Raw genomic sequence first — 27,017 nt, forward strand, 5'->3', positions numbered from 1 at the left:
TGATGTTATCCCAAGAAAGCGCGATCTCCACCCCTCTCAGCTCTAAGCCCTTCAGGTAAAAGGAAAAAAAAAAAATCTTTCAAGAATTTGTTGCCTTTTTGAGGGTTAAAACATCAGAAGACAAGCTTGTCTCGCCTTGGCCAATCAGCTCTCGGCCCTGGCAGCTATAATATAGAACTAAAGGCAGACTCCTCTCACAAGCGTCTTGCTTTGCTACCATTAAAATCAGACCCTTTTTTTGTCTCTCGATTGCTGTCTCCCGACCAAACTCCGATGTGTTCCGTTATCAGCGACCTAAAGCCAGCCATTCCAGCACCTGTCTTGCTAGGGATCGGTGGATAGTATACGATTCAGAAAGCAGACAAGGACATAGGAGGAGAGAGAGCTCTAGAGAGACAGCCAGGGATAGGCACAGAGAGCTTTGAAGTAATTGGATTCAATGGACGAAATGCTGCTGTTGACAAGAATTCTCTTGGTGGGCTTCATCTGCGCTCTTTTAGTCTCCTCTGGGCTGACTTGTGGACCAGGCAGGGGCATTGGAAAAAGGAGACACCCCAAAAAGCTGACCCCTTTAGCCTATAAGCAGTTTATTCCCAATGTGGCAGAGAAGACCCTAGGGGCCAGTGGAAGATATGAAGGGAAGATCACAAGAAACTCCGAGAGATTTAAAGAACTAACCCCAAATTACAACCCTGACATTATTTTTAAGGATGAAGAGAACACGGGAGCTGACAGACTGATGACTCAGGTAGAGCCACAGAGATACCTGTATTTGTGTTTGTTAACCTCTCTGAGCAATCCTAAAGGACGCATCTGTCTTAGTATTTTTGAAAGCCCCCCCCTTTCCCTCTCCCCCTCCTCCCCCCGCCCCTCCAAACTCGGCTAGTTTCCCCCATTGAATGTAAATACCATCTATCCAGACAAGTTAGCAGGGGCTGGAGCCGGAGCTATGTAGATTATTTGGTGGGGGAATCTGTGTGATACTTACAGTCATTACCGTGCCATGGCGTTCCCTGTAACTTGGTTAGAGATTGCTGTTTGCATTTGTCCCCAAGGATGCACTTTGATCAAACGAATTGCATACAGCTCAGAGGACCCCAAGTGTATAGTGACCGCCAGGCCACTCACTCATTATTACAAACGCAGTCCTCCGTTGCTACGCCTGCTGACTTGATTTTATATATATATATAATTTTTTTTTTATTTCATTTCTCTTTTTTTTTTGCTTCATTTCATTTTAGCCTTCATTATTACTATTATTATTTTTTCTCTCGCGAGCGTATTCTAAATTTAGTAGGCATGCAGTCGTGCACTCACAAAAGGCAGCTGAAGCCGGATCGACCATTCCTCTCCTGATTCCGTATTATATAGCTCGTATTGCAATACCATCATTTGCAATTGTGCCCATCAGAGCGTAAATATATTGATATTTCTTTAAGGATGCTCGCCACCAATGCTCTGGTACTTCCATAGGGGAGGGACTTGCAACTTATCGGCATTGCATCACCTTCTGTTTTAAAAAATCTGATGGCACAAGGTTTACAACTGGGTAAATATTGGATCTCGGGTGGAATCAGATTGCGGAACCATTTTATGCAAAAAAAAAAAAAAAAGAGAGAGAGAGAAAGAGAACCTCTCCGAGAGTCACCTCATAATTATTATTCATGCTCAACAGAGAGCTCGGTGAAGTCAATTGCTCTGCCAATCCCGGAGTTTCTGAAACTACATGCAATCTAGACACTGGAAATGGGTTTCCTCCAAATATAGGTCAACAGCGCTTTTTTAATATTAATACATTTAAGCCCCACCTTCAGTGCTAGAACAGGACTCGCCTGGAAGGACTAGGCGGGGAGTGGACGTGGGGAAAGGCGGGGGGGGGGGTGCGGGTGGTGGGGGGGTGGAATTTCCCAAACTCTCCCCGTTCCTCGGCCTGATTTTCCGCACGTTTGCCGGGTCTCCCGGGGGCGAGGGACCAGCGGCCGCCACCATCTCCTCCCGACCACCTTAAATCGCACCCTCCCTCCCAGCGCGGCGGCGCGCCTCCGCCCGCCGCTGCCCCGCGCAAGGGGTGCGGAGCGGCGCGCAAGCTCCGCGGCTTTCCCGTCTGTATCCTCTCCCCCGCACCCCTTCTCCCGCCTCCTCCACCCCGGCTCCGCGCCCCTTCTGCGCACCCGCGCTCCTCCGCCCCGGCGAGGCGAGTCCAGCCGCATCTCTCGCATTTTCAGCTCCACTTAACTCCCCCCTCGCGTATCGATCGCGGCTGCTCGGGTTTCACCCTTCCCTCCGCAGCCCGGCGGCGGCTCCGCGGGAGACGGGGCTCCCGCCGGGGCCTCGGCGCATCCCTCCCTGCGCGGCTGCGCCGGTGCGTGTGCGCGGCGGCGGAGCGGGGCAAGGCGCTGGGGTGGGGGGGGAGGGCGGGCGAGGAGAGCGGGGGGAAAGGCGGCCGGGAGAGGTGGGCTGCGGGCCGGGGGGCGGCGTGCGGGCTGACCCCCGGCCCCGCGGCTCTCCCGGGGCACGCCGCGCCGGCTACGCGGCTGGCCGCGCTCTCGCTGCATTAGCTGGCAGCGTCTGAACTCCTGACCTTCTGTCAACTTCCCTCAGACGAACGAAACGAAAACAAATACTTTTTTTTTTTTTTCCTTTCTCCTTCAGTGCTTATTGCCGTGCCTTAGACACAAAGCGGGGGGGGGGGGGGGGTGGCGGCGGTGTGTGCTGAGGGCAGCGGGGACCGGGAGGCCGCAAGGCTGGGTACCCGGCGGCAAAGAGGGGAGCGAGGTGGGGGGAACAAGCCGGGCTCCGGCACCCCTGGGCGAGGCGGGGAGCGGGGCTGCCCCTACCCACCCTCCCCCGGGCACGGCCGGGTCCGCAGCGCCCCGAGGTGCCGTCCTGCCGCCGGCCTCCCTGCCTTGCTTTTCTCTCCCTCCCTCCCTCGGCCAGCAACCTCTCGTTAAATCCCAGCCTTTAAACGCCTGCTTCGCGAGCCCTTCAAGCATGGAGAGATCTTCCCTGAATAGAATCGTTAAACTTGCAGAATAGTTGCCGAATGCATTAGCCGCTAGTTAATATTAACTCCAGAAGGGGGGGGGGGGGGGGGATGTTGAAGAAAAAACCGCAAACAGAGGTAGGTAAGTCAGGTTCTCAACTTTGCAGGTGACAACAGCAGTTTGCTGAAGGCTCCCCCCTTCCTCCCCCCCACCCCAGCCATTGGCTGGATCCGGGAGAGAGATAAGGAGGCCAGGTCAGTATTGATAAAGCTGGAATTTGTATGAAATAAAATAGCAATCGTGTAATGCAGGCACACAACCGGTGCGTGATGTGAGGAATTTAGAGATCAACTTGGCATTTAGGAAGCCCACCAGGTTGTTTACACTGACAGGTACCTGTTAAGTGTTTCCTTCAAGCAATTCATTTGTGAAGAGATTAGGAGCTGGCAGGAGAGGGCTTGTTGAACAACTTTGCCTCCACACAAAGCGTTAGTGGAGGCAGCCCTGCTGAGCTTCACGGTGGCTGAACAGAATTGGGCTTGATTTGTGGCACACGACCCAATGAATTAATAAATAGTCTGGGCTTCACGGCTTTTGACTCTGACAATCCAGCTCAGGCAGTATAAAAGGGAGGAAAGTCCTTTAGGAGGTCGTTTCTTCTTCTTTATTTCGCCTGAAGCCGGGAGCTGGTGCTGGCAGGGCCGGAGCGGTGGGGATCCCCCTGCGCTGCCCGCCCCGCCGCCCGCCGCTCCGCGCCCGCTGCTCGCCTGCGCAGCGGCGGGGCAAAGACATCGCCGTGTGGCGCAGGGCTGTCGCTTTATCGGTAGCCGAGACGTTTGATCCTTCGCCCCCTCTCCCCTCGTAAATCAGTGGAGGAGCGTTTCCATCCTCTCAGGTGTGCGAGGGAGAGAGGAGGAAAAATAAATCAAACTCAACTTCCTTGTGCTGCTGCGCTTTGCTGCCGGGAACGGTGCCGAAACCCAAACACCCGGCTCTTTCCATAAAACGGTAGGCCACAGAGTCCAAAGTGAGCTCAGGATTGCGTTTTATATCTCTCGGGGACCTGTGTATTGCTGGAATTGCTTTTTATGGCTGTTGATAGACACAGGGGAACTTTCTTGTTGAGCAACCTTGTCACGTCCCTAGAAGTGGCGTCGCCGGGATAATGGAGGGGTTTTGCCTTTCTGGGAGCTGTGAAGGGGGCCTGTGCGGTCTGTTATTGGACTTGCTGGGATCCCGCTGGGGAGAATGGTCCTGCAGAAGGCCAAGCATCCCAGTCAGGCCAGCAAAAGTGAGGGAAGAGCACCTTACTGCATCCCCCCGTGGCTTTAATCCACATCGATATTTGCATCAAACGGGCCCCATGGTGTATATCCACGAGTTATTTTCCTCTCAAAAAGGGGGGGAAAAAGTTGTCAACTTGTGTATTTCCAGCTCCGTACTTTTGGCCAAACGGTTTTCAATGCTTTCGGTGCTGATTTCCTGTTTCGGGGGCGGGGGGGGGGGGAGGCTGCGAGTCGTTTCTCCCTGTCGCCGGCTTGTTTTATCCCTCCCCTGGCTAAGATAGGAATCCCTCCCCCCCAGACTCTGAGGGTTTCACGTAGAGCTCGCCCCCCTTTCAGGTAGAGATGCAGCCCCTCTTCCCCTCCCTCCCCCCTCATCCCGCCCCCCTCATGTCCTCGGTCCCCGCGGGCCCCCGGTGCTGCAGGGCCCAGTTTAGCCCCGAGGAAGGCCTGTGGCTCCGGAGGGGAGATGGAAAACCCTGTAGTGCTTCTCCACGGAGTTGGAAAACGTCTCACTTCACACAAAGGGTCTCCTAGCTTGCATAGCATCCCTGCTTCGCTTAACTTCCCTCCTTGGCCCTCCCTTGCTTTTCATCTTCCCACTAAGAGCTATATTATTGTATGGATTTGCTGGGCTTTGTAGGCGAGCGCGAATGTATGTTTGAAGCGGAGTGAATGCTCCCAGCCCATGCTGCTTTGAGGGCTCTAATGAGTGATGGGAGAAGGGAGCGAGAAAAAAAAAAAAAAGAAAAAACAACACCACAACAAAACACCCCTCCCTCCAGCACATAAAGGCTGTTAACATGTATTGAGCCCCCTTTCAACACAGAATTAGAGCTGAAAAGACCCGGAGAGACATTCCGGGGGGGAATCCGTGACTCCGAGATACATGGCGAGTGTTTGTTCTCGGCAGAAACTTTGGTCTCGGGAAGGGGACAGGGCACTTAAAGGCAGGAATTTCCTCCGTACAGGTGGCTTTGAACCGCCACACTCACGTCCCAGCGCCGGTGATGGGACGGGGGGGGGGTGTCTCCCTGTCCCTGCGGCAGATGCCGGAGGACGGGGCTGCTCCCTCCCGGTGGGCCTTCGTGGTGTTTCGCCCCCTCTTCCTTCCGTGTCCCCATGTTTCACCCTCCTCCTCCTCCTCACCTGCCTCCCCGTCCCTCCCTGGCAGCGGGGGAGAAGACGCTCAGCCCTGACTCGGTCCATCTTGCGGCGCGTTTTGGGGGAGGGGGGAACCTGCCACCGCTTTGGCTGGGGAGGGAGGGCAGGATGCGGCCCTGGGGGGGGTAGGTGGTGAAGGGGGGTCTTCCCCTGGCTGCAGCACCCCCCGCAATGCTCCCTTCCCCGTGTGCCCGTATCCCCGCAGCGCTGCAAGGACAAGCTGAACGCCCTGGCGATCTCGGTGATGAACCAGTGGCCCGGGGTGAAGCTGCGGGTGACCGAGGGCTGGGACGAGGACGGCCACCACTCCGAGGAGTCCCTGCACTACGAGGGCCGCGCCGTGGACATCACCACCTCGGACCGGGACCGCAGCAAGTACGGCATGCTGGCCCGCCTGGCCGTCGAGGCCGGCTTCGACTGGGTCTACTACGAATCCAAGGCGCACATCCACTGCTCCGTCAAAGCAGGTAAGGCGGGCAGCCTGCCCAAGGACACGTCGGGGTGTGGGGGGACAGCCCCAGGTCACGGCTCAGCCCCCCAGAGCCTTCCCCGCCCTGCCCGGTGCCGCCCGGCTCCCTTCTCCCCGTCCCCGCAGGGTCCCCATCCCTGCCCGCCCCGTCGGGGCTCCTCCGGGGATGCGGAGCGGAGCCCCCGAGGGCTCAGTCTACCTCTCCCCCCGCCCCCCCCCCCCCCGCCTCTTAGCGATCCCGCCGGCGCAGGGGTGGGGGAAAGGAAGGAGAGGGGGGAAAAATCGGGGGTGGAAAAGCCCAGCCAGCTGCAGCACTTTTTGACAGCACCTTTCTCTGGGTGATTTGCTTGCCCAGCCTTCCCACCAGCGCTGCGCCGCAGCCACACACCCTTCTCCTCCCCCCGTGGGATTCGATGCTTTCCCCATCCAAAGAGCATGTTCAACACAAACACTAGTGGCCGTCTCCAGCCGCCCCGCTGGCTGCACGCCTTACTCGCGATCGCTAATCTCCGAGTGGGAGCCGGCCAGGAAAATAAATAAGGAACGTGGTCCCCTGCCTTCTTCAGCGGTAGCCGCTAGGAAATTCCCAGATAGGGATACACATACATAAAATTTTTTTCCCTCCCCTGTGCTTACAACGCCACACGCTGTCTCAACCCGGGAACAGCTCGCAAGAAATCCCCGACTCGCCGAGTTAATTTTCTTGACACTTGACACTTTTTTGGGGGAGCAAAACGGTTGGCAAGTGCCACCCCACCACCACCACCACCTGTCTGTATGGCAGCTACAGCGCTTTTTAACAGCATCCTCTAGGCCAGCAGCCCACTGGAAGTGTCAAGAAACACTTGGTTGCAAAAGAGAATAATGGGCTGTCTTTAAACATAGCCGTTTGCTTCGAAACCAGCAGCCCCACAGCGGCAAAACTGGCCTGGCCTGGCCATGCCTGAACTGTAAGAGGGATTCATCCCACCACTCCCGCCCGAAGCTCCCCAGGGGCTGAGCCGAGGTAGCACCTCTCCCGGCCCATTCGGGCTTTGTCCTGAGTGCCCGCTACTGCTTTTGTTCAGCTCCCTGGTCCTTTCTAGCCCAAAAGAGGCCCTGCAAAGCTGTCAGCCGCGCGGTGATATGAAACATCCCTTTCAATAGCAAAGATGGGCTTTAGAGAGCAAGGTGTCCGATTGTGGCGCACGGTGACCTTAGCCCGAGCGCACCCCTTAATCCACCCCCACGGGTATTTCATAGGAGAGGAGCAACCCCAAGCTGCTCATTGAGATTCGGCACACACGGACTCGGGGGCAATATTTAGAGTGTGTCAGGCGGGGTCGTGTGACTGTACTACGCGGGCTGACAGGGAGCAGGCTTGAATTCCACCCGCTCAGCCTGATTTCAAACTGTCCAAACCTCGTTTCATGACAGAGCATCTTATGAGAAGATTAAACTCCATAAAGCCAGGCAGGAAGATTCTTTATCTAGATCTCTGTTTGCAAAAAGTATGATCCCGGAGACTGGAATGCAAAGAAGAGTTCCCCCAAGGCCTGAATTATTGTCACCAGGACAGAGGAGGGAGAGGCAGGGGTGGTAAAAGGGACATTGATAATGCGCTACAGCAAGTATTTAGAGCAAGCTTCTACATTTAAAATTCAAATACACATCTTGAGTGCCTTGGAAAAGTGGCTCTGCTGTGCAAATAGTGCTTGGAAGGTCCTGGGTTTTTTGGAGAGTATGTGTGTGAATTGGCACATAGGGTTTCTGCACCTGAACAAATAGGGAGGGGGAGAAAAGGGGGGGAAGAAGCTGGGAAAAAAATGGAAGTGTCCTCTCTTCCAAGAGTGTCTGCATTTATTACATGAATCAGAATGACAATGCTGATCCTTTATTGGATTTTAATTAGAGAACCCAAACAAGCGCTGCTCAAAGAAGCAGATTTTCACACCTCTGCCAATTCACTGGCATGTTTGTAGAGCTGCTACACTACTAGATCTATTCATCAAGTCCCTGAATATGCAAACAAAGCTCAAGCCAGACCTTTACCGCCGGCTTGTAGGAAGGTGTAGTTTGCTAGCGGAGGGCTCCACACAAAGCACATAGCTTGTTTGTTGCCATGTCCTCCCTGAAGAGGCCTTGGAGATCTCGCTGCTTCATTTCTGAAGGAGAAGTGATAAAGTCGTTAGCAAATCAATAACGGTCTAATTTTTGCCTTTCCTGTCCTTCCTGAGAAAGTCATTAGGAGACGCTCTGAGGATTTATTTAAATCATAAGAGCTTCACTACCAGCCGCAGAGGCAAAATATAAAACCTGACCACCTTTAGGAGATAAATCACCAGGACTCTAAACTGATATAGGGAGTAACTGGGAGAGACCAGGGGAGGGCAAGGGAAGCATGTGGAATGTCAACAGCTGTAGAAAAGACACTTGCTACCATGACATACCGTGGGCTACAACCCCATATATACAAAATCAGAGGTTTTAGGAACACCCCAGAGTCCCTCGGTTAAGTCAGAAACCAGCCTGGAGAAAGGCAGAGATCCTCCACCGCCCTACACGTTGCTGAACTTCCAGAAAGGTATTTGCAAGAGAGACTTAAAAGTCTTGGCACCATTTCTGCTCTCTTTAAACCTGTGATTATTCCTCTTGGGAGCACCGGAAAGCAGCAGCAGAGCCACAGCATTTAGTAGCTAAATTCTGAGTCACTCCGAGAGCAGGAGGAGGTGAAGGAGGGATGTGCTTGGGTCTGGCACAGGCATGGTGCTGCCCAGGGACCATGCGCCCTGGGACAGGGAACAGCATCCTCCTTCCAGTGGGGTGGGAGAGGCGGTTTTTTTGGAAAGAGGAGTGAACTGGAATTCTGGGGATGCCAGGTAGTGATGTATGCCCCACACACCCAGAGGGTGATGTATGCCCCAGCAGCCGCCGTGCCGAGCAGGAGGGCTGGAGTGCTGGGGGGCAGCATAGGGTCATACACAGGCTGGTGGAGCGGGGCTCAGAAAATCCAGGCTGTTTCTTTCCAGTGGGGCAATGGGCAAATCCGTGTGCTCCTCGGGGCAAAGCCTCCTCCAGCTCTCTACTCTTTGTTGCCCTACATGGGCTCCTTGCATAAGAGCTATGTGGGGACCCAAAGCATTGTGAGCAGAGACACTTGCCTAGAGGAGGTGAAACCTTATCCCAGCAGAACCACTCATCTTTGAAAGCCTGCGAGTTATCCAACATCAGGTGTTGGGTGCAGTTTGCAAGTGGGAAGCTCTTCCAGAAGAGATTTATAGAATCATAGAATGGTTTGGGTTGGAAGGGACCTTAAAGGGCATCTCGTTCCAACCCCCCTGCCATGGGCAGGGACACCTCCCACTAGACCAGGCTGCTCAAAGCCCCATCCAGCCTGGCCTTGAACACCTCCAGGGATGGGGCATCCACAGCTTCTCTGGGCAACCTGTTCCAGTGTCTCACCACCCGCGCAGTAAAGAATTTCTTCCTAATATCTAACCTAAGTCTACCTTATTTCAGTTTAAAACCATTACGCCGTGTCCTATCATTACACTCCCTGATAAAGAGTCCCTCCCCATACTTCCTATAGCCCCCTTTACTGGAAGGGGTTATAAGGTCTCCTCGGAGCTTTCTCTTCTCCAGGCTGAACAACCCTAACTCTCAGCCATTCTTCATAAGAGAGGTGCTCCAACCCTCTGATTGTCTTCTTGGCCCTCCTCTGGACTTGGTCCAACAGGTCCATGTCCTGGAACAGCTTTTTCAGGGAAAACATTTTGGCCCATTTCCTCAATGAGACAAAGGGCCCCTGTAACTCTTAACCCAGAGTGAGATGCACCAGAAGAAATCTGGAAGGGGGACTCTCCCTTGACCCATTGAGTGCAAACGGGGCAAGTTCATAGATGAGGATGGAGGAATTTCAGTGGGGAGCAAGGCCACATCCTGCACTTGTGCCTCTTGGGGGGGTCTGGGCTGTCAGGGAAGCGGCACATGTCCCCATACCCCTATGCCCCGGCCTGGTGGGTGACCCCACTAACCTCTCTGTGCCTCTCTCCTTGCACAGAAAACTCGGTGGCGGCCAAATCGGGGGGTTGCTTCCCTGGCTCGGCCACGGTGCACCTGGAGCAAGGCGGCACCAAGCTGGTGAAGGACCTGAGCCCCGGGGACCGGGTGCTGGCGGCCGACGCAGAGGGCCGGCTGCTCTACAGCGACTTCCTCACCTTCCTCGACCGGGAGGACGGCTCCCACAAGCTCTTCTATGTCATCGAGACACGGCAGCCCCGGGCCCGGCTGTTGCTGACAGCCGCCCACCTCCTCTTCGTGGCCCCCCAACACAACCAGTCGCAGGAGGGGACCCCCAGCAGCCAGGCGCTCTTCGCCAGCCGCGTACGGCCGGGCCAACGGGTCTACGTGTTGGGCGAGGGCGGGCGGCAGCTGCTGCCGGCGGCCGTGCACAGCGTCTCGCTGCGGGAGGAGGCTTCGGGGGCGTACGCCCCGCTCACCGCCCAGGGCACCATCCTCATCAACCGGGTGCTGGCCTCCTGCTACGCCGTCATCGAGGAGCACAGCTGGGCGCACTGGGCGTTCGCTCCCTTCCGCCTGCTCCAGGGGATGCTGGCCGCCCTCTGCCCCTCCGCAGGGGGGGCTCCGGAGGGTGCCCCCGCCTCCCCCGGCATCCACTGGTACTCTCGTCTCCTCTACCGCATCGGCAGCTGGGTGCTGGATAGTGACTCTCTGCACCCGCTGGGCATGGTGGTGCCATCCAGCTGAGAGCATCCCGCACTGCCCCGGCCACCCGCCGGCCACCGAGGGAGAGACAGAGACACAGAGAGAGAGAGAGAGAGAGAGAGAAAGAGAGAGAAAAAAAGAGAGAAAGGAGAAAAAAAAAGGAAAAAAAAAAAGAAAAGAAAAACCTAAACGAAAAAAAAATTACATATTTTTAAAAGAGAGCACGGATTAAGACTTAAAAATAATAATAATAAAATAATAATAATTAAGTAGGACAGTCCAAAGTAGACTTTAAGGGAAACAAAGACCCCGGGAAGTTCTGTTCTGTTTAGTTTATAAATATATATATATTTTTATTTGTTCTTTTGTTTTGTTGTTTTGTTTGTTGTTTTATTATTTTTTTTCCTCCTCTCCTGGATATTTATTTCTTTGGTATTTTGAATAGATGTTTTAAATGATATGAACCGGACCTTCAAGAGCCTTAAATAGTTTCTTTGATAATTTATTATCATGTGAACTGTACTCACAGGGGAAAAAATTATTTTGTGAGGCCAAGCAAAACTGCGCAGAGTCTATTTTTCTACATGTCACGTGTGTCCTGACTTTCAGAAAGCAAAATTCTGTACTTTCCCATCTCTCCATGACATTGCTCCTTCATTTCAGCAAGCCTAAAAATCAAGCAAGCAAACAAACAAATACACAACAAAAAAAAAAAAAAGACAAACTTCATGGGGGTCCGTAAATTATATTTTTATACACAGAATTGTAAATTAGATTTTTTTGAGAGATCAATACTTAACTGAATCACATTTCGTTTTTTGAAATAGTGTAAAATATGAGAATATATTATTTTAATTTAAATAGTTTCAAATGTAATGTCATTTCCTGTATTGTTTTCCATGTTTTGCTTTGTAAAAACACCATTTGGCCACGTTCATGGAAGTCAAGACTGTTACACAAACTTTTTATTTGCAAAAACCGTAAGAAACTTTGTTATTTTTAACTTCAAAAAAAAAATTTATTAGAAAATAATATTTTTTAAAAAGCGCACATGGCGGCAATTCTGTGACGATGGAGATGGTAGTTTGTACAGAGGGGAGAAAAGGATGTTTTGCATTAATAAATTGAGAAATAACTGCTGTAAATTTACTAAAATGTATTTTTGAATATTTTGTAATAGTTTTAATAGTTTTATAGAAATAAAATGTGCCATGCACAGTCTGGTTAGTATATAATAACTAAGAGTTCCTGGTGCATCCCATTTTTTTTTTTTCCTTTTTGCTTATTGATTTAGGAAACACGATGCCTAAAGGAGTGCCCGTTATTTTGTTTAGATGTGTTGCTTATAACTTTTAATTTTGGAACTTTAATTAGGGAAATGAATCCATCACACCTGCGCGTAACCTGGAATCTCTTGTACTAACAGTAGAACCTCACTTATTTGCACGAGTGACCGGGAGACGCGGTTTCCCTTCGCAGGACCCCCGGCTCCTCGTCTGTGCTCAGGTGATGCTCCTTCTTCCAGCTCCAGCCCTGGCTCCAGGTCCACCTCCCGGTCTGGTCCAGAGATCACAGACATCTCTTAAAATTGATTTCTGAGGGCGTTAAATCAAGTTTGCCCTTTGAAGCATGTTAACCTGAAGGCAGGCAGCTGCCTTCACCTTGCGGCAGCACCGGGATTTTAATCGGCTTTAATTTGGGTGCCCGGAAGATGGAAATCTGGGGGAGCGACACTGACTTTGGTGAATTAACTGGCTTTCATACGGCTGATGCTGGAAGAAGGAGATCACCACTGGATTTCACTGGCCACCTTGCCGGAATAAAGATGTGGGGCTTGTGGCCATGGAGAAAAGAACAAAACATCCTTTGCAAAACAAAAAAAAAGGCATAAAAATTTATTCATTTATTCTAAGAGACATTCCTTAGCTGTAATGCATCACAGTCCATCCTGAGCCATCAATAGATGAATGTTTTGGAGATGTGTTTTAGATGAGTGGTGGGGCCAGTACTGCGTCCCCTGCCCGGTCCCAGCTCCCAGCCCCACCAAGGGGCTTGTCCTGGCCGGGTGCCGATGAGTGAGGTTCTGCTGCGCCGCGTGCTCCTCCCCAAAGGGTTTCCAGGATCCCTTTAAAAATTTCGCAAAACATTGTGTGTGCGTGTGTGTGCGCGTCTGCGACAGGACCGTGCCAGAAGGGAGCTTTCCTTGAATGTCTTCTCACCTTTTCTTCGGTTTTCATTACTCGCCGGCCTAGGACGTTCATCCATCGGGCAACCTTTTGCTCCAGAGACACAGCCACGTCCTCCACCAAGATGGACGGCAGCTCCAGCTGGTCTCCGGGGATGTCCCTGCCTGGGGCCACCTCCAGAGAGTGTAGAACACGCTCTTCCACGCTCAAAGCCTGGGATCTTCCAGAGCGGTGCCAGGATCCGGTGGCTGAGCCCCGGGCACAAGCACCCCGTGTCAAGCCCTAACAGATGGATGTGGTCTCTGCTTCTCGGCAGCTTCACATGGTCACCTCCATGCTCTGAAGCTTGATGATGGTGAGATTCAGTACAACCGCCTGCGTGTTGCAGTGCCTGTGTGAACCACTAGGACAGGAACCAAGCCACCCTAATGCCCACGTGATGTGGAGCATCACGGGGGACTGCGGATTGCCTGGTGGGTGCCGTGGACCTGCTGCCCACCCTGGCTCGGACTCTGCCACCTTCATGTCTTTGGGGTCTGCTGGTACATCGGGGCCTGGTTTGGGGCACGTAAAAATGTGATCGTGGAACAAATGAGTCTCTGCTGTAAGAGTATGGCCTTTGTATGGTGCTGTCTGGGCATCTGAGCTCTCTTACCTCTGTCTCTGAACAGTGGCTGGCATTTTGTAAGCCCTTTATGGTCAAAAAATGACTGTGTCAGAGCCTACTTTCTCCAGAGGTCAGGCGGTGGAGGTGTTTACGGATATCAGTGATAGACCTTAAGCCATTGGCTTGGGGGCTTTGGTCTAAATGGTAACTAAAATGAAAAAGATCCTTTAGACCAGAGCCCATGCTTGTGTCAGGGGAGGGTACGTGCCCCAGTAGGGACCATACGAGACATTGCCACGTTTAATCTTCATTGAAAGTCTGAGACAAGCTCAGAGCTTTGCAGTGTGAGAGAAGCTGAGATGCTGTCTTATAATATGATCAACCTGTTTGCCAAGCAAAGAAATGCTGTGCCGTGTTCTCCATCGCACGTATTTTGTGTGACTGTATGCCTCCCTCTCACCATATATTTATTCCATCTCTTCCTTCGGCGCCTCACGTCCGGATCACCCCTCCGTGGTATGCATTAGAAGTGCTTCGTTAGATGGACCGATCCAACCTATAGCTACAGCTCTCGTATGAAGGATGTACTCTCATAACATTGTGCAAAACGTCTAGGAAATGTCACTGTCCATTTTCAGGGTCTGAGTACGGCAATAGTTTGTATAAAATGTACACATAGTGGTGGCTACAGAATAGTTTATGACTAAATACATATCTATTACTGTTAAAATAATGTATAAGAATGTACTTGAAGCTATTATCCTTGTGCTCTGTTGTCTGAATAATTAAAGAAATTACAGAGACTTCCTGAAATGTCTGTTATGTGATGGCATTCCTCTCGCACACTCTCAGTTCCGTGGTTTTTACCCTGGTGACATTGCAATGGGTTGTGGGGAGCCCAGCGCTTGGTCCTGTGGGATTTGGCATGGGAACCTTCAAACACAGTAGGAATTGTGCCCTTGCCGCCTCATGGGATGGTGGCGTCCTCCCTCTTCTTCCACCTAGAGCCACGTAGACAGTCTAGCATTTACCTGTGAAATACCTCGTGGCTCCGCAAAGCCAACTCATTTGGCAGGGTTTTGTTGGGGGGCAGAGATGCCCTGAAGGTCAGCCCACCAGTGGCTGTGTGTCCTCCCCAGCCTCCCCCATCCAACCCAACGTGAGAAGTGACCCTAATGAGACTGGGGCTAGCTCGTGTTTATCTGACCGGTCTTTCACGCAGTGCCCCGGTGCTCAGACGTCAGGTAAACCAACCAAAGGGAAGCTTGGACACGCCAGTGAAAAGAGGATCATGTTCACTATGTAATTAAAATCCAAACAAAGCACTGAAGTAAACCACGTCTTTCACAGCCAGGCAGCCACGCTGTACCACAGCCAGCAGCTCTTTGTGCCCTCACATACGAAAGTTTGCTTAGCTATATCGTTTCATATACATATGCACATACGTGTATACATATATAATATTATTATCCCTATATTAAGAGCTCAGCATATCCTACTGGGCTATAAATATATTTACATTGGCCCTCCTGAGCATTCCACATCACGCCGAGGTTGAGCAGGCGGTGTAAATCAGCCCAGTTGGGCGATAATTGGGCAGCAGATTTGCAGCTCCAATCCAACATCTATTTCAATTACAGGGGGAAGGAAATCAGAAAGAGCATTTTATTTTACTCATTAGTGCAAGCCATAAGGGGCCACTAGATTTCCTAAGCTTTTGAAATTCTCTCTTCAGCAATTTCTGCTTTAAAACTAGTGCAAGCTATACCAAAAAAAAAAAAAAGGTAAATTTTCCATGTACAGAACATTTCAGAGCTTTCAGTGGAGCACTGTTAACGCAATCCTTGGCCTACGCAGGCTGGAAGGGAAAAATCATCTTTAAAAAGTGCATCTTTACAAGCGATGGAATTGTCTCAGGTTTTGACGGCAGCAGGACGAGGCCCACAGGCACTGTTTATGCTGAGACTGTTAAATATAATTTTTAATCCTTTGCATTTGGGATGTTTAGGTTTACGTATTTCAATAATTTTGGTTTTCGGGACTGAAAAGAAGAGAGCAAATCCAGGAAATATGAGTTTAATAATGCTGTCCTGGTGCCAGTAAAATCAAGAGCGGCATCCAGAGCTGATCCGGGTGCACAGGGAGTTGTGCTGTCACCTTAAAGCCCAGTGCAGGACCCTGTATAACTTCTTTTCCTTCCATTTTTAAGTGAGAGCAAGCTGGCTCTTCAGACAAATGCTGCTGCAAATCAGGAGCGAAACCACAAGGTCAGGAAATCTGTTTGGGGTAAAAATATTTGTTTTGATGTCCTGTGACCTAAATGTGAAATAAATATTAGATTTGCTCAGTTTGGTGTAAACAAATGTCCGTTCGTATTACCGAGGAGGAGAGGTGACAAGGGATGCTCTCTGTGGCGTGACCGCGGAGGGTCCCCTGGCCACCAAACTCGCATCTGGCTGCTGCCCAAGGGCAGGAGGGCTGGGACGTGGGCAGGGGAGCAGGGATGCTGCGGGAGCACCGTGTGCTTTGTGCGGCTCTGCCCAGCTTGCTCGGCTCTGGGGATGGCACGGGGAGCCCTTCCTCGCCCCCTCACTTGGGGCAATGCTTGTCTGGACCAGCTCTCTGGGACACCGTGATGTCTCCCTTGAAGAGGGGATGTGCTCACAGGAAAAATATACTTGGGAATGCTGTATCGTTCCAAGTTTTGAGTCTTTTGATGGCATTCACTGCAAGGGAACGGATGATAAATCTGTATGCAATTACAGCAACATCCTTTTGGTATCATCACACACAGGCACTATGTCACAGACCTGCCACAGGGTTTCACTGGGTGGAGGGAGTTTATTTTACAAGCAGGGTATAGTGCAGGCTTTGGCCAGTTTGGAGCATTACAATATGTTTTTTCGAACAGTTTAGGCTGGAAGGGGTCTCTTGTGGTCCCAAGCCCAACTCTAGTCCATACGGGGCCATCTTAGAGCGTGTTACTGGGGGCCATCTTCCTTCAGGTCCCACGTGTCTCCAAGGATGGAGAGCCACCACCCCTCTGGGTAACTGGTTTTGTTAAATAAGCTAACGCTTTGCCTAAATATTGCAGCGTCACGCTCCATCTACCAAGAATCTCCCTTTGTATTCTCATTGTATTTCTTCTGGGGGGAAGGACACACAAGAGTTAAAAGCAGATGAGTTTTAAGAAATCCCAGGTTCCAAATCTGGGACGTTCAGAGGTCTGCTGAGCTCTGCTTCTGCTCCTGCAGCCTGCACTGAGCAGAGGCAGCCGAAACTTTACTCGCCCAGCTAACCTCTTCTCTGGAAGTCAGTCCCGTCCTGTTTTCCACAGCAGTAAGCACTGGTTTTAATTATTAGACTGTGATGAATGTAAATAAATATTAGTCTCGGGATTGCTCATGAATTCTCTTGGAATAGTCACCAGTTTGGTGTAAGCTTTGTTGGCTTTGCCAAATGATGCCCTTTCTACTCTGCAAAGTTTTTCTAGAAACAGGGGCATAATAAATGTACAGTATCAAACAAGTCTGTTCTGGCACAGTATTTGTATGAATAACCATTTTGTGCTAAAGCCGGTGGAAGCTACGGGGTTCACAGGCATCAGAAAGTCCAACTGCCATTCAAATATTTGCAAATAATGAATCATGTGATCCCACAAATAACAACAAACCAACCTGGTTGCTTTCATTGAGGAAAATGATTATGAATCACTGTGTACCGTGGGCTCAATCCAACAACCACCAGCGTCAAAAGGAGTCTTTCCACAACTTCAAACAGGCAGGGAGCTGAGCTGTGTTTGCTCAGCTTTACCTGGTGTATCCCTCGCTTTCATATTGCATGATTAAATAATAGAATTTATCGGGCAAGCAGGAATTTCCTAGAGCAGCCAAGAGTGGGCAAATGTCACCTCCTGATGGCATATGTGCAGCTCCCACTGATGTCAGTAGGGTTATGCATGGGCAAAATGAGGTCAGGCTGTGTTGTCCTACTTTAGGTGCCCTGTGGTATTACACTCAATTAAGTTTTGTCTCCCAGGAGGCAGCCTCCCTCCCACTTAAGTCACCAGGAACTTTGTCACTACACGACAGCGAGGGAGAAGGCAGGAGATACTAGTCTTTGATCTGGAGTGCAGTAAGGTTTAACTCACGCGTTCAGGAGCACGCAGCTGCACTTTGAAAAGAGGGGCTAAACTCAGTAGGAGAAAAAAAAAAAGTAAATCTATGAAATCCCAAAGTGGGGCATCTTCTGGAGAAGGTGACGGCTTTGCGAGCTCACACGCAGCCCTGCAGAGCACGGTGGCAGAGGTCCTTTCCAACGATTCTGTGTGGTTCTGTGATTCCGCGGCCTCGGCAAGAATTTCTTCCCAAGGCGTCTTCCCTGCCCTCCGCCAGCAGCTCCCCACAGCCCCTTGCAGAAAGATCCTGGATATCGCGGGCAACGCTTTTTAGGCAGCGCAGGAGAATCGGCCACATCTTCTGTGTGGGTGACCACATGCTAGACTACTTTGAAAATATTAACCACTGGTTATGAAGTGAAACTATAAATAGCCGTAGGAATGCCAGCTGAAGGAGAAAGCAGTAAAAAACCCCTCAGTACAAACGAGTTGCCAGAACGATGCTGTGCTTTGAGTGAACCGGGTTTGGTCCTTACCCCTTTGATGGGGTTTCTTCTGATTTTGAGCAAGTAGCTTGTTGTCTCTCTGCCTTCATCAGAGATGTGCAGAAAAACATCTCTGAGGATAATTTTCTGTGGTCTATGTGGTCTACATGATGAGAAACACAGCGAGTCAGATATTATCTACTGCTGTGTGTGTGTGTGCCACTCTGAGGGATCTCCTCTGTGTGTGCGTGGTGAAACCCAAGGACGATCCAGAACCTGTACATGGCAGCCTATTTGAAAGCCCTCTTATTTATACACTGGTTAACAAATTGCATTTAATTTTTAAATCTCTCACAACTGCCAGTATTAGCCATCTGTATATATAAAAAAAGCATGTTTCCTACGGGATTTTTAAGTCCATTCTAAATACCTTTGGAAAAGAGGACAGCTGGCTTTCTACACGGTGTTAAACTTTACACTGTGCACGTAAGTCACAAGGAGGAATCACAAGGCAGTAGCCAGCTCAAGATTAAGACACGATTTTGGCTTCTGATTGTGTCTCTTCGTGCAGTCAGTGGGGCCCAGAGGGCAGTTTTGTTCCCCTGAATTAGGTACCTGAAGGCTGGCTGAAGCAGTCAAGGTGGACAAGATCTCCACGGACTAACGAGGGAGCTGGGACACCAAGAGTTCACACAGACATCTGCAATTACGTTTCTGAATGTAGGTGTCCTAACTTTGAGCTGAATCCTGCCCAAAAGGTCACTTCAGCCCTCTGCTTTCTGGGGAGGTTCCCCATGGGGTACTATGTTACATTTGGGACATCCTTGACTCATCCGGTTGTCCTGGTGTGGGAAGTGTATAGACTTTCCATAGCTCTACAAAGTGACAGAGCTCTGGGTGTTGACATATTCACCCCCTCTGTGTCCATGCCAGGGTAAGCCCGGTGTAGTCCAAAGCCAGAGATTTCTCTAGGGCTGGTCCTCCACTGTGGGACGAGCTCAGGACTTCAGAGAGGCCACAAACCTCAGCATCTCTGTTTCCAAGAGCGAGGCACGCTTGTTCAGCCTTGCCTGCGTTGGTATAAACACCACGCACGTACAGTGTAGTTAATTAAAACTATTCCCACTCGATTTTCCCCTGGGGGAAGGAAAGGAGAATAGATACATGCTCATGGGAGAGGTGCTCATCGCATTGCTTCACGTGTTCTGGGGGGGGAAACGCAGCGCTGTGGGGATAAAAAGCCGTGGAGGGCTGAGGGAGCACCATGGAGTGCATGGAGAGCTGGAAAGAGATTTTCCTTACTCTGTGTGCTGCCGAAGGGAAGAAGTGCTGTGTGTTTCCAGGAGAGAAAGCAAGAGACCAAGACCACCTGCTCTCCAAGGCCAGGAGGTGTGGATGGAGGTTTGCCCTGACACCCACCCAATGCTGACTTATTGCTCGGGACTTTTGGGATCTCAGGAAACTCCCATCCTCCAAAGCCCAGATTTTGTGCAACTCATGGAAAGGACAGAAGTCAGAAAGGGCTGGGCGTGGGCATGACACAGCCAGGTCTGTGCACCGGTGCTTGGTCCCGGTGACTCAGCCCTGACGCCAGGACCTGTTCCGGGCATCAGACACAGAACAAGAACAGCCTACAGCTCTCCCGCCTGCTGCTCCCCCGACTTACTCATGGAGACACCAGGGAGTTGCTCAGGCTTTTATTTTGTGGTGTGTGGGTGCGAAAGGGCTTGTTCATGGAAAGCAAGTGCGCTGGTCCGTGCAACCAACACGGTGACACGCAGGGCTGTTTTCCACCTCTGGGAGAGGCTTAGTTCCCAAGCAGGCATCCTATGTACTGAGCACGGGACATGACACAAGCCCTTCTGAAAAGTTTTCTTCTCGAATCAGCTCCGGTGTCTTGCTTTTGTCAGCGCTGAGCAGTGTGGCACTGAGCTGGTGGTGCTGCCGTGGGAGGGACGCAGCCCATACCCAGCAGCACATAGGGCTGTTGTGTTTCATCAGGTCCCCTGGGGCCTTCCATCACGTGTAGAACAACACCAGGTGCAGAAGAAATGGTGAAGCTTTGTGGGACTTTGCCGGTGGGCCCTGGCTGATGCTGCAGCAGTTTGCAGCAGAAGCTGACAACAAGAAGGAGCCAGGCACCACTGAGGGATTGCCACCTCCCTGGGTAAGATCCCGGAGGTGCAAGGGGGCTTTGCTTTTCCCAAAACCAGGAATAAAACGACTGTGTTTAGTGACGGGTAGGACGCTGCTGCTCACTGGGGCAAGGGGATGTCTCCGTATAGCCCCTGCTCCAACGGGGACTGAGTGGGGGGGCAGCGGGGTGGCACCAATGCCATTTCGGAGGGAGCTGTGACACGGGTTCCTCACCTGGGACTCAGGCACTTGTGACCCCCCCACTGAGATGAGCCGGCAGGGTAGGGCCCATGCAAGCCCAGATGTCGAAAATGAAAGAAAAGTTGGATTTCATGCCATAGGTTCCCGAGGAGGCAAACTGTGGCTTTACAAATGTAAAAGAAGTCAAGTTTGGGCTCCCCTTGAGTTCCTCTTTGCAGCGGGAAAATGTTTCGGCTGATCACGAGGTGTTCAGTTTTAGGGTTTTTTTCTCACATTAAGGAAATGTCTGCACTTCAGTTATCAACCGAAGCTGAGAATGAAACACACCTAAATATTATTTCACCTTTGGGTGTAACAGGATAAGCAGCCAAATTAGAACATCTTCTTGCAGTTTTATGCATTGGAGCTATTCTTTTCCTATTTATAGGGATCCTGACAGGACAGAAGTATTTATTGAGAGTTAAATAATGACATCTGTTATCAAGAACATCAACTCCAGTGGAAGCTGTTTCATATTAAAATAGGAGCTCAGGGCCAAATTTCCTCTCGATGAATACGGGCAGAGTTTTATAAACTTCTTTAAAGTTTCACTCTTTACACCAGAATAAAATTCAGCCCAAGGAGCTTATATGAACCAGTACTACGCACACGTGCAAAAAGAGTTTGCTTTTAAAAAATGTCTCACCGAAGAGAAGAAGAACGTAACAGAACCCCAGACCTTTTTAGGATTTGTTCCTTTAGGTGGAATCGAAGTGACCTCTAGTGATTCCCCGTTAGCCGTGCAGCTCGGCAGCCGCCAGCACAGAGCAGGAGTGGTGCAACGGTACCACGCTCCCTCATCTGCTAGAAACGCAATCAGTACCTGATTAAAGCTAAATTATAGCGATCGATGCCTGTTCCAATGACCATTCCTACAATTCAAGTATGAAATATTTTCCCAAACTCTACCGTTTCTTTTCATGCAAGTCGCGCACTGTTAAAAGAAGAGGATTGTTTTTATTAGCCCATTAAAAATAAGCGACACAATGAATTTATTAGGAACTTATCATCCATGTGTCTTCTGGCACTGCTGACGTGCTGTTCTTTGGGAATAGGCAGGATAGGAAGTGCGCTAGATTTGTGATTTAACTCGTTTGTTCCTACTTTTTGGAACAATCGCAGGCTGATCGGAAAATTATTACCAGTTGTGCAGCAAGCGTGGAGTGCTCCTGCGGGTCCAAGCCATACCCATCCCTGGGTTCAGCCGGGCTGGACAACGGGAGAGAGATTTTCCCCTCGACAAGGTCATCTTTTTCCTTCCAAACTATCAAGTTTAAAAAAAAAAAAAAAGAGCGTAGGGAGAGGATGTGACAATTCATCAGCGGTGGGGGAAACTAAAAATATATGTCAGTCAAATTGTGTCGGTTTACCATGAAAATCAATAGAAAAAGGGGTTAGAAATGGGATGTAATCATTCAGGGGCAGTGCAGGGGAAGCTCTGTCAGGAGCTAGACGGTTGCGTGCTCTGGCTTAATATCCCCCAGGGATATTTCAGGGTTGGGGAAAGCAGCGAAAACCATTGATTCTTTTGGCGCAGGAGATAGGGACGGGCATGAAGGAGATGCTGAGCTCTGCTGAGACTCAAAATGCAGATTTTTACATTTTTTTTTTAAATCTTCCATAGGTTAGATATGTCAATCTCTGAACCAGAACTGGGTGAAAACCAGGACGCTTTTCCTGCCAGAAAAAAATCACCTAACTTCTTTAGTTTCATATGTGTTTCGAAGAACTTCATCTCCAACCTGCTCTTTGATTCTTTCCCTTCCCATCTCCATTAAAGACCGCAAGGTTTGGCATCTGCAGGAAGAAGGACAAGAACATTGCTTCCCTCTTGCTCTCTTTCCCTGTTACCGGCTCTCGGCAATGGTCATGCCGAGAGCAAACTGCTGTTTGAATCCTTTCCAGGGCTCCTTCAGCATTCCCTGTAATTTTCGCGGCGGCTCTGCCGCAGCCGCTGTAATGAAACATGCTCCCTTGTTGTGGTCAGTGCTACTTTCATCAGCCATTTGCAATAAAGCTTCTTTTTTTTTTTTTGCCTGTATTCGTCAGCACCTTCCACTCCCACCAGCAAGTATTATTTAGGACATTCCTGAGATACGTTTCAGAAGGACTTCTCATGGAACTGAGAAGTTTTGCAGCTGGTGGTGTTTGACTCGCCAGCTCGGCCCGATGCTCTGCCTGCCCTGCGAGGGATGATGGGGGAGCCCCCTGCCTCTCTGGAGGTGGTCCATCATGTAAAACTGGGCCGTATTCCTAATAACTGCTGCTTTCTACCCCCAAAATGCCCCGGTGAGATGTGGATGCTGGGCTGTTATTAATTGTCAACCCACGGTTTCACCTGCCGCCGCTCAGGAGCATCTTCTGGATTCAGCCTCCTCCATCCTGGGGCATGAAACGACTTGAATGAATAAAATTATGCACGTGTTTGTCCAGGGCTTAGAAATGAGCCAGAGAAGATGGATTTGTCATCAAATAATGAACCCAGCTACCAGAGAGCCCCAGCCCAGGCTCTCTGCTCAGCCTGGATAAGCCTTCTTCAGAGTCACAGCTGGGGGGGGCCAAGTAACAGGCCATGTTCATGTTTCTCTGTTAAGTCAAATACGACTCGACCTGTGTTTGCTTTTAAGGCTTAGAGACCGAAGGAAAAAGTTTTTATTTGTCACGAAGAGCGTATCCAATAAAAAGAGGTCGGTAAGAAGAAGCGGGGTGCTCAACGCGAGTTATCTTTTACACCTGGATATCTTTATTGGTATTAAAACAAACCAGAGTCTTTCTGCATTTTTAGTTCATTTCTTCCCCAAATAAACTTGCACATTCTATTAAGCTCCTTATTAATTTTATTTTCATTTTGGATAAAACGATACAATTTTAATGAAAGGCAACAGCTAGAAAAATGCATTTTGTCTTGCGAGAGTCACTTTCTGCTTAAGAACCGTTTCCCTGTTTTTAAAGCCAGGGCTGTGATAATCCAAAATACTTGCACAGCCTTTGAATCCCAAACCTGAAAGCTGTAAAAATATAATTTATTTTATACATGCATGCTGTAGGTTTATTTTTCCAGCTAAGGAATGAGAATACAGAAGCTGGTTTCACTTTTGTGGTTTAATAGGTCAGTGCAGATTTACCATTTTAAACATGTGCAGCCATAAATACACAACAAAACAAATTGTTGCTGCTGCTGTCATCCAAACCCCAAATTAAAAACAAATACAAATTAGAAATCCCCTTTAGAAATCTCAGCTGTCTAAAGCTGCTGAAATATCATCTTGATGACAGAACTTCTTAGATAACAACAGTGCATAATAGTTGGACTTTTTGGAGTATTTTTACTAAACCTCTTTTTTGTTTGTTTTGAGTATCCTAATACTTAGAGGCATTTTTTAATTCCTGACTTTGTGGGCCAGGTGATTGCATGCAAATTTCAGATTAAGTTGGTTTTTTTCAAGTTATCTTACAGCCTTCACTGTTTGCAGCAAAGGTGTTAACCTGAAATCTTGATGACCTGGAGGCAAAAAGAAAAAAAAAAGGAAATTAAAAATAAAACTTGATTTTGAATCTTGTATTTGTGTCATGGCAAATTTTGCACAGTTGAAGTTGGCATCAGGAGAGGAGTCAAAAGTAGCACAGTGGAACATTTAAATTCTTTGATGCTGGAAGCTACAGAAAAGTATAAACCCGCTGTCTGGAAAGCAGCGCGCCCAGCTCAGCCTGTCTGCGAGAGAGTAGGTCACCCTGGCCCTCCATGGGTATTTTTGAAAGAGGTGAAACATGATGGTATTGCATATTTTATAAAAGGTTCACCGCTGTCTGAAGGAAAGTTTTCCTAAGGAAACTAGGTTTGACAACCTGTTCCTTAGAAAAGGTTTCATCGGATTTATTGGGAACGAGAGTGACAGTGGAGAGCAGACGCAGAGACTACTCAAACAGCCTGGAGAAATAAGAGGTGCATAACATGCTCCTGTGGATCCTTCATGACTATCTGTGGAGTTTCATTTTTCTTGCCCTGGCACCCAAGAGTGGGTTTAGAAATGCCAGAGGAGGAAGCCAGAACCTCCTCACGTGGGTTTCCAAATGGAACTTACCTCCCCCATTTCCCTCCTACCAGAGGTGAGCAAGTCACAAAATAACAGCACAAGGCTCCCTGGCTCCAGTGGGGCTGCACAAACACGTTTTGGGGCCAAAAGCAAAAAAAAACCCCAGTCTATCAACAAAACCTTGCGTTAACTGAAACAACAATGTCCTGATGCGCTGCCCAAATGCACCGTGAAGCCCTTTGGAGATACTGAAACCAATGACCATTTGCTCCATGTCTTCCTTGGCCGTGTTTTGGGCCAAGGAAGATAGGGCCAAGGTTTCCCGAGCCAGTTTTGGGATATCAGTAAAGCGGTTCTAGTCCTCTTTAGGCACCGTTGCACAAAGCAGAACCAGATACCAACATAACTGCAGGGAGACCAAACTCCTGGAGACAATTTGGCAAGCCACTGAACAGCAGAGAAACCAATCTTTTTGAGGCTTTACAAGGAAAATTGCCAGAAGTCAGGTTTTGTAGCTCAGCTTTGCATAGGAAAAAGCCAAATGTTCTTGAAATGCCCAGATAAAGATGAAGCTGTGCAAGGATAACTTTCTTCTGAGGTATGGCTTAAAAAGTTCCGTGCCATGGTTTGCAGGAGGAAGCTGGTGTTGAACGTGGGAGGAACGGAAAAATGGCTAATGGTGACAAGGAAAGGTATGGAAAATGACTGCATCCACCATGGAAATGAAACTTGTTCTTCAATGGCCTTAAAACGAGAAGCTTTGCTGCTCTCCATCCAAGAGCAGGAGAGGACTAACACGTGAGATGGAGCGTCCAGGAAGGATGATGTTCAACACATCCATCAGATTGCCTGTGTTGGCAGGCGACTGGACAACTGCAAAGGCAGAAACTGCAATTTGTGGTAGGCAGAAAGGGGCCTGAGCAGTCACGGGGTGAATGCCTTGACCCCAACATTGCACAAGAAATCAGAACAGGTTTTAGATGAAAGAAGGATCAAAAACAGCGAGCCAAACAGAAAATGGGATATATAGTACCGGATTGATTGTGTCAGTTAATGTAGAACGGTTCTTTGATACAAGTCAGCAATTTTATTTTATTTTTAGACAGAACAATTGATCTAAGAAGAATTTGCAGCAGTGTTACATTAGTATACGCTACCTAAGCCCAAGACGATGGAAACAAGTGCGCGAGCTGAAAGCTTGGCAACAAGGGTTGGGAAGGGCTCACCGTGAAAATGGAAGGAGACAAAATGGATTTCCTCAAGCATTGATCGTTTCACTCATCTATTCTAATACCCCTGGCAGAAATTTAGGAGTATGCTGTGATGGGTGGCGAGAGCTGCCAAGGTCAATAAAGGTGACCAAAAGGCCAGTCAGGATGCATGAGATAACCTTGACTAGATAATAGAAATTATGTAAAAACAAAATAATCAAAGGTGCTCCTGGGCCACATAAGGAGTAAAAAGCAGTTATTCCTTTAGAAACTGGAGGTAAGAGAGGAGAAATGAGTCCTACAGGCATCAGCTACCACCATATAACTGTCATGACCGTGGCATGCCCGTGCAAAAAGCTAATATGATGCTAGGAGATACCAGGCAAGGTATTGCCACCAGAGTTAGGGGAAAAGCTCTGGGAAGCAGCACATACGCATAGGAAGGAAGGGGGTTTGAAGTTGACATTTTTGCTTAGGATTAGAGTGAATCTGGTGATGACAGAGATGTAGGAAGAAACCCAGGGGCTTGTGAGCTCTGAAAGATGAAGGCTTAGAGATGGGTCCTTTACTGAAAGGTGGCCTGTCCTTCATGTACATTAACACTGGTCAGTCACACCAGTCATGGAAAAATAAGCACTCAGCAATACATCACATTTCTGTAGGAGGTTCACCAGGTTTCACAGACATCCATAAAGCTAATTACTTGTTAGCAGTGTTCAGCTTGCACTTATAGGTCAGAACAGATTTTCAGGGCTGACAAGCCCAACCTATAGGTGCAGGAGCAGTGGTTAAGGGACGGGTGGATGCGTGGGTCACACTGAAGATATCCAGCCAGGTTCAAGCACTGGTAAATCAGGCACGTCAAACCCAGAGGCTGGCTGTTTGGCAGGCGAGAGCTCCGGACTCAGCGGCAGGGTGGGTGTGCAGAGTCGCAGCCTGGACGGGATGGTCAGGTGGGATGCTCAGGTGGGATGCCCGCAGGGCTTGCTTACAGCCACTGTTATTTTGGATGGCTGCAGTGAAAGGGCTGGCATGATGTGGATTAGAAAATAACATTATGACCTCTGTGGTGCGGGCACAGGCCAGCTCTGCTCCTGTCCAGGGGCATCACCCCACCACAGAAGGGCGCACAGGGCAGCACCCAATGGAGGGTCCAATTTTGGGCTGTTCCTGCATGGAGAACCAGAGTGCACTGCTCAGAGCAGAGCCCAGTTTCTCCCCAGTGTGATGAAGGGACCTTTCCCTGGACAAACCTTCAAGTGCAAAAAACCCACCCCAAATATCTGCCCCCAGCCCCGAGTAGGTCTCTGCGCTCAGCAGCATCCCTGCCTGCCCCGTGTCCTGCTGTGGGACCTGCCGTGCCTGGGCAGAGCTCCAAAGCAGCTGACAGAGAGAGC

General features: G+C 49.8%; 1 protein-coding gene across 1 annotated transcript; it reads left to right on the top strand.

The window, feature by feature from the left end:
• The first annotated feature begins 225 nt into the window (after positions 1 to 225).
• On the top strand, positions 226 to 10,820 carry SHH (sonic hedgehog signaling molecule). The gene is made up of 3 exons (XM_054191714.1): positions 226 to 748; positions 5,637 to 5,898; positions 9,940 to 10,820. Exons 1-3 carry the CDS (start codon positions 440 to 442, stop codon positions 10,644 to 10,646), a joined length of 1,278 nt encoding a protein of 425 aa, XP_054047689.1. The 5' UTR covers positions 226 to 439; the 3' UTR covers positions 10,647 to 10,820.
• The last annotated feature ends 16,197 nt before the right edge of the window (positions 10,821 to 27,017 follow it).

Source organism: Rissa tridactyla, chromosome 2, assembly GCF_028500815.1.
Source record: "Rissa tridactyla isolate bRisTri1 chromosome 2, bRisTri1.patW.cur.20221130, whole genome shotgun sequence".
Classification (NCBI taxonomy): Eukaryota; Metazoa; Chordata; class Aves; order Charadriiformes; family Laridae; genus Rissa; species Rissa tridactyla.

Excerpts from the sequence above, each read along its gene's own strand:
- SHH (XM_054191714.1), top strand. The coding sequence starts at position 440 with ATGGACGAAATGCTGCTGTTGACAAGAATTCTCTTGGTGGGCTTCATC. Across the intron at positions 749-5,636 it reads CTGACAGACTGATGACTCAG|CGCTGCAAGGACAAGCTGAA; the intron begins GTAGAGCCACAG and ends GTATCCCCGCAG. Across the intron at positions 5,899-9,939 it reads CCACTGCTCCGTCAAAGCAG|AAAACTCGGTGGCGGCCAAA; the intron begins GTAAGGCGGGCA and ends CTCCTTGCACAG.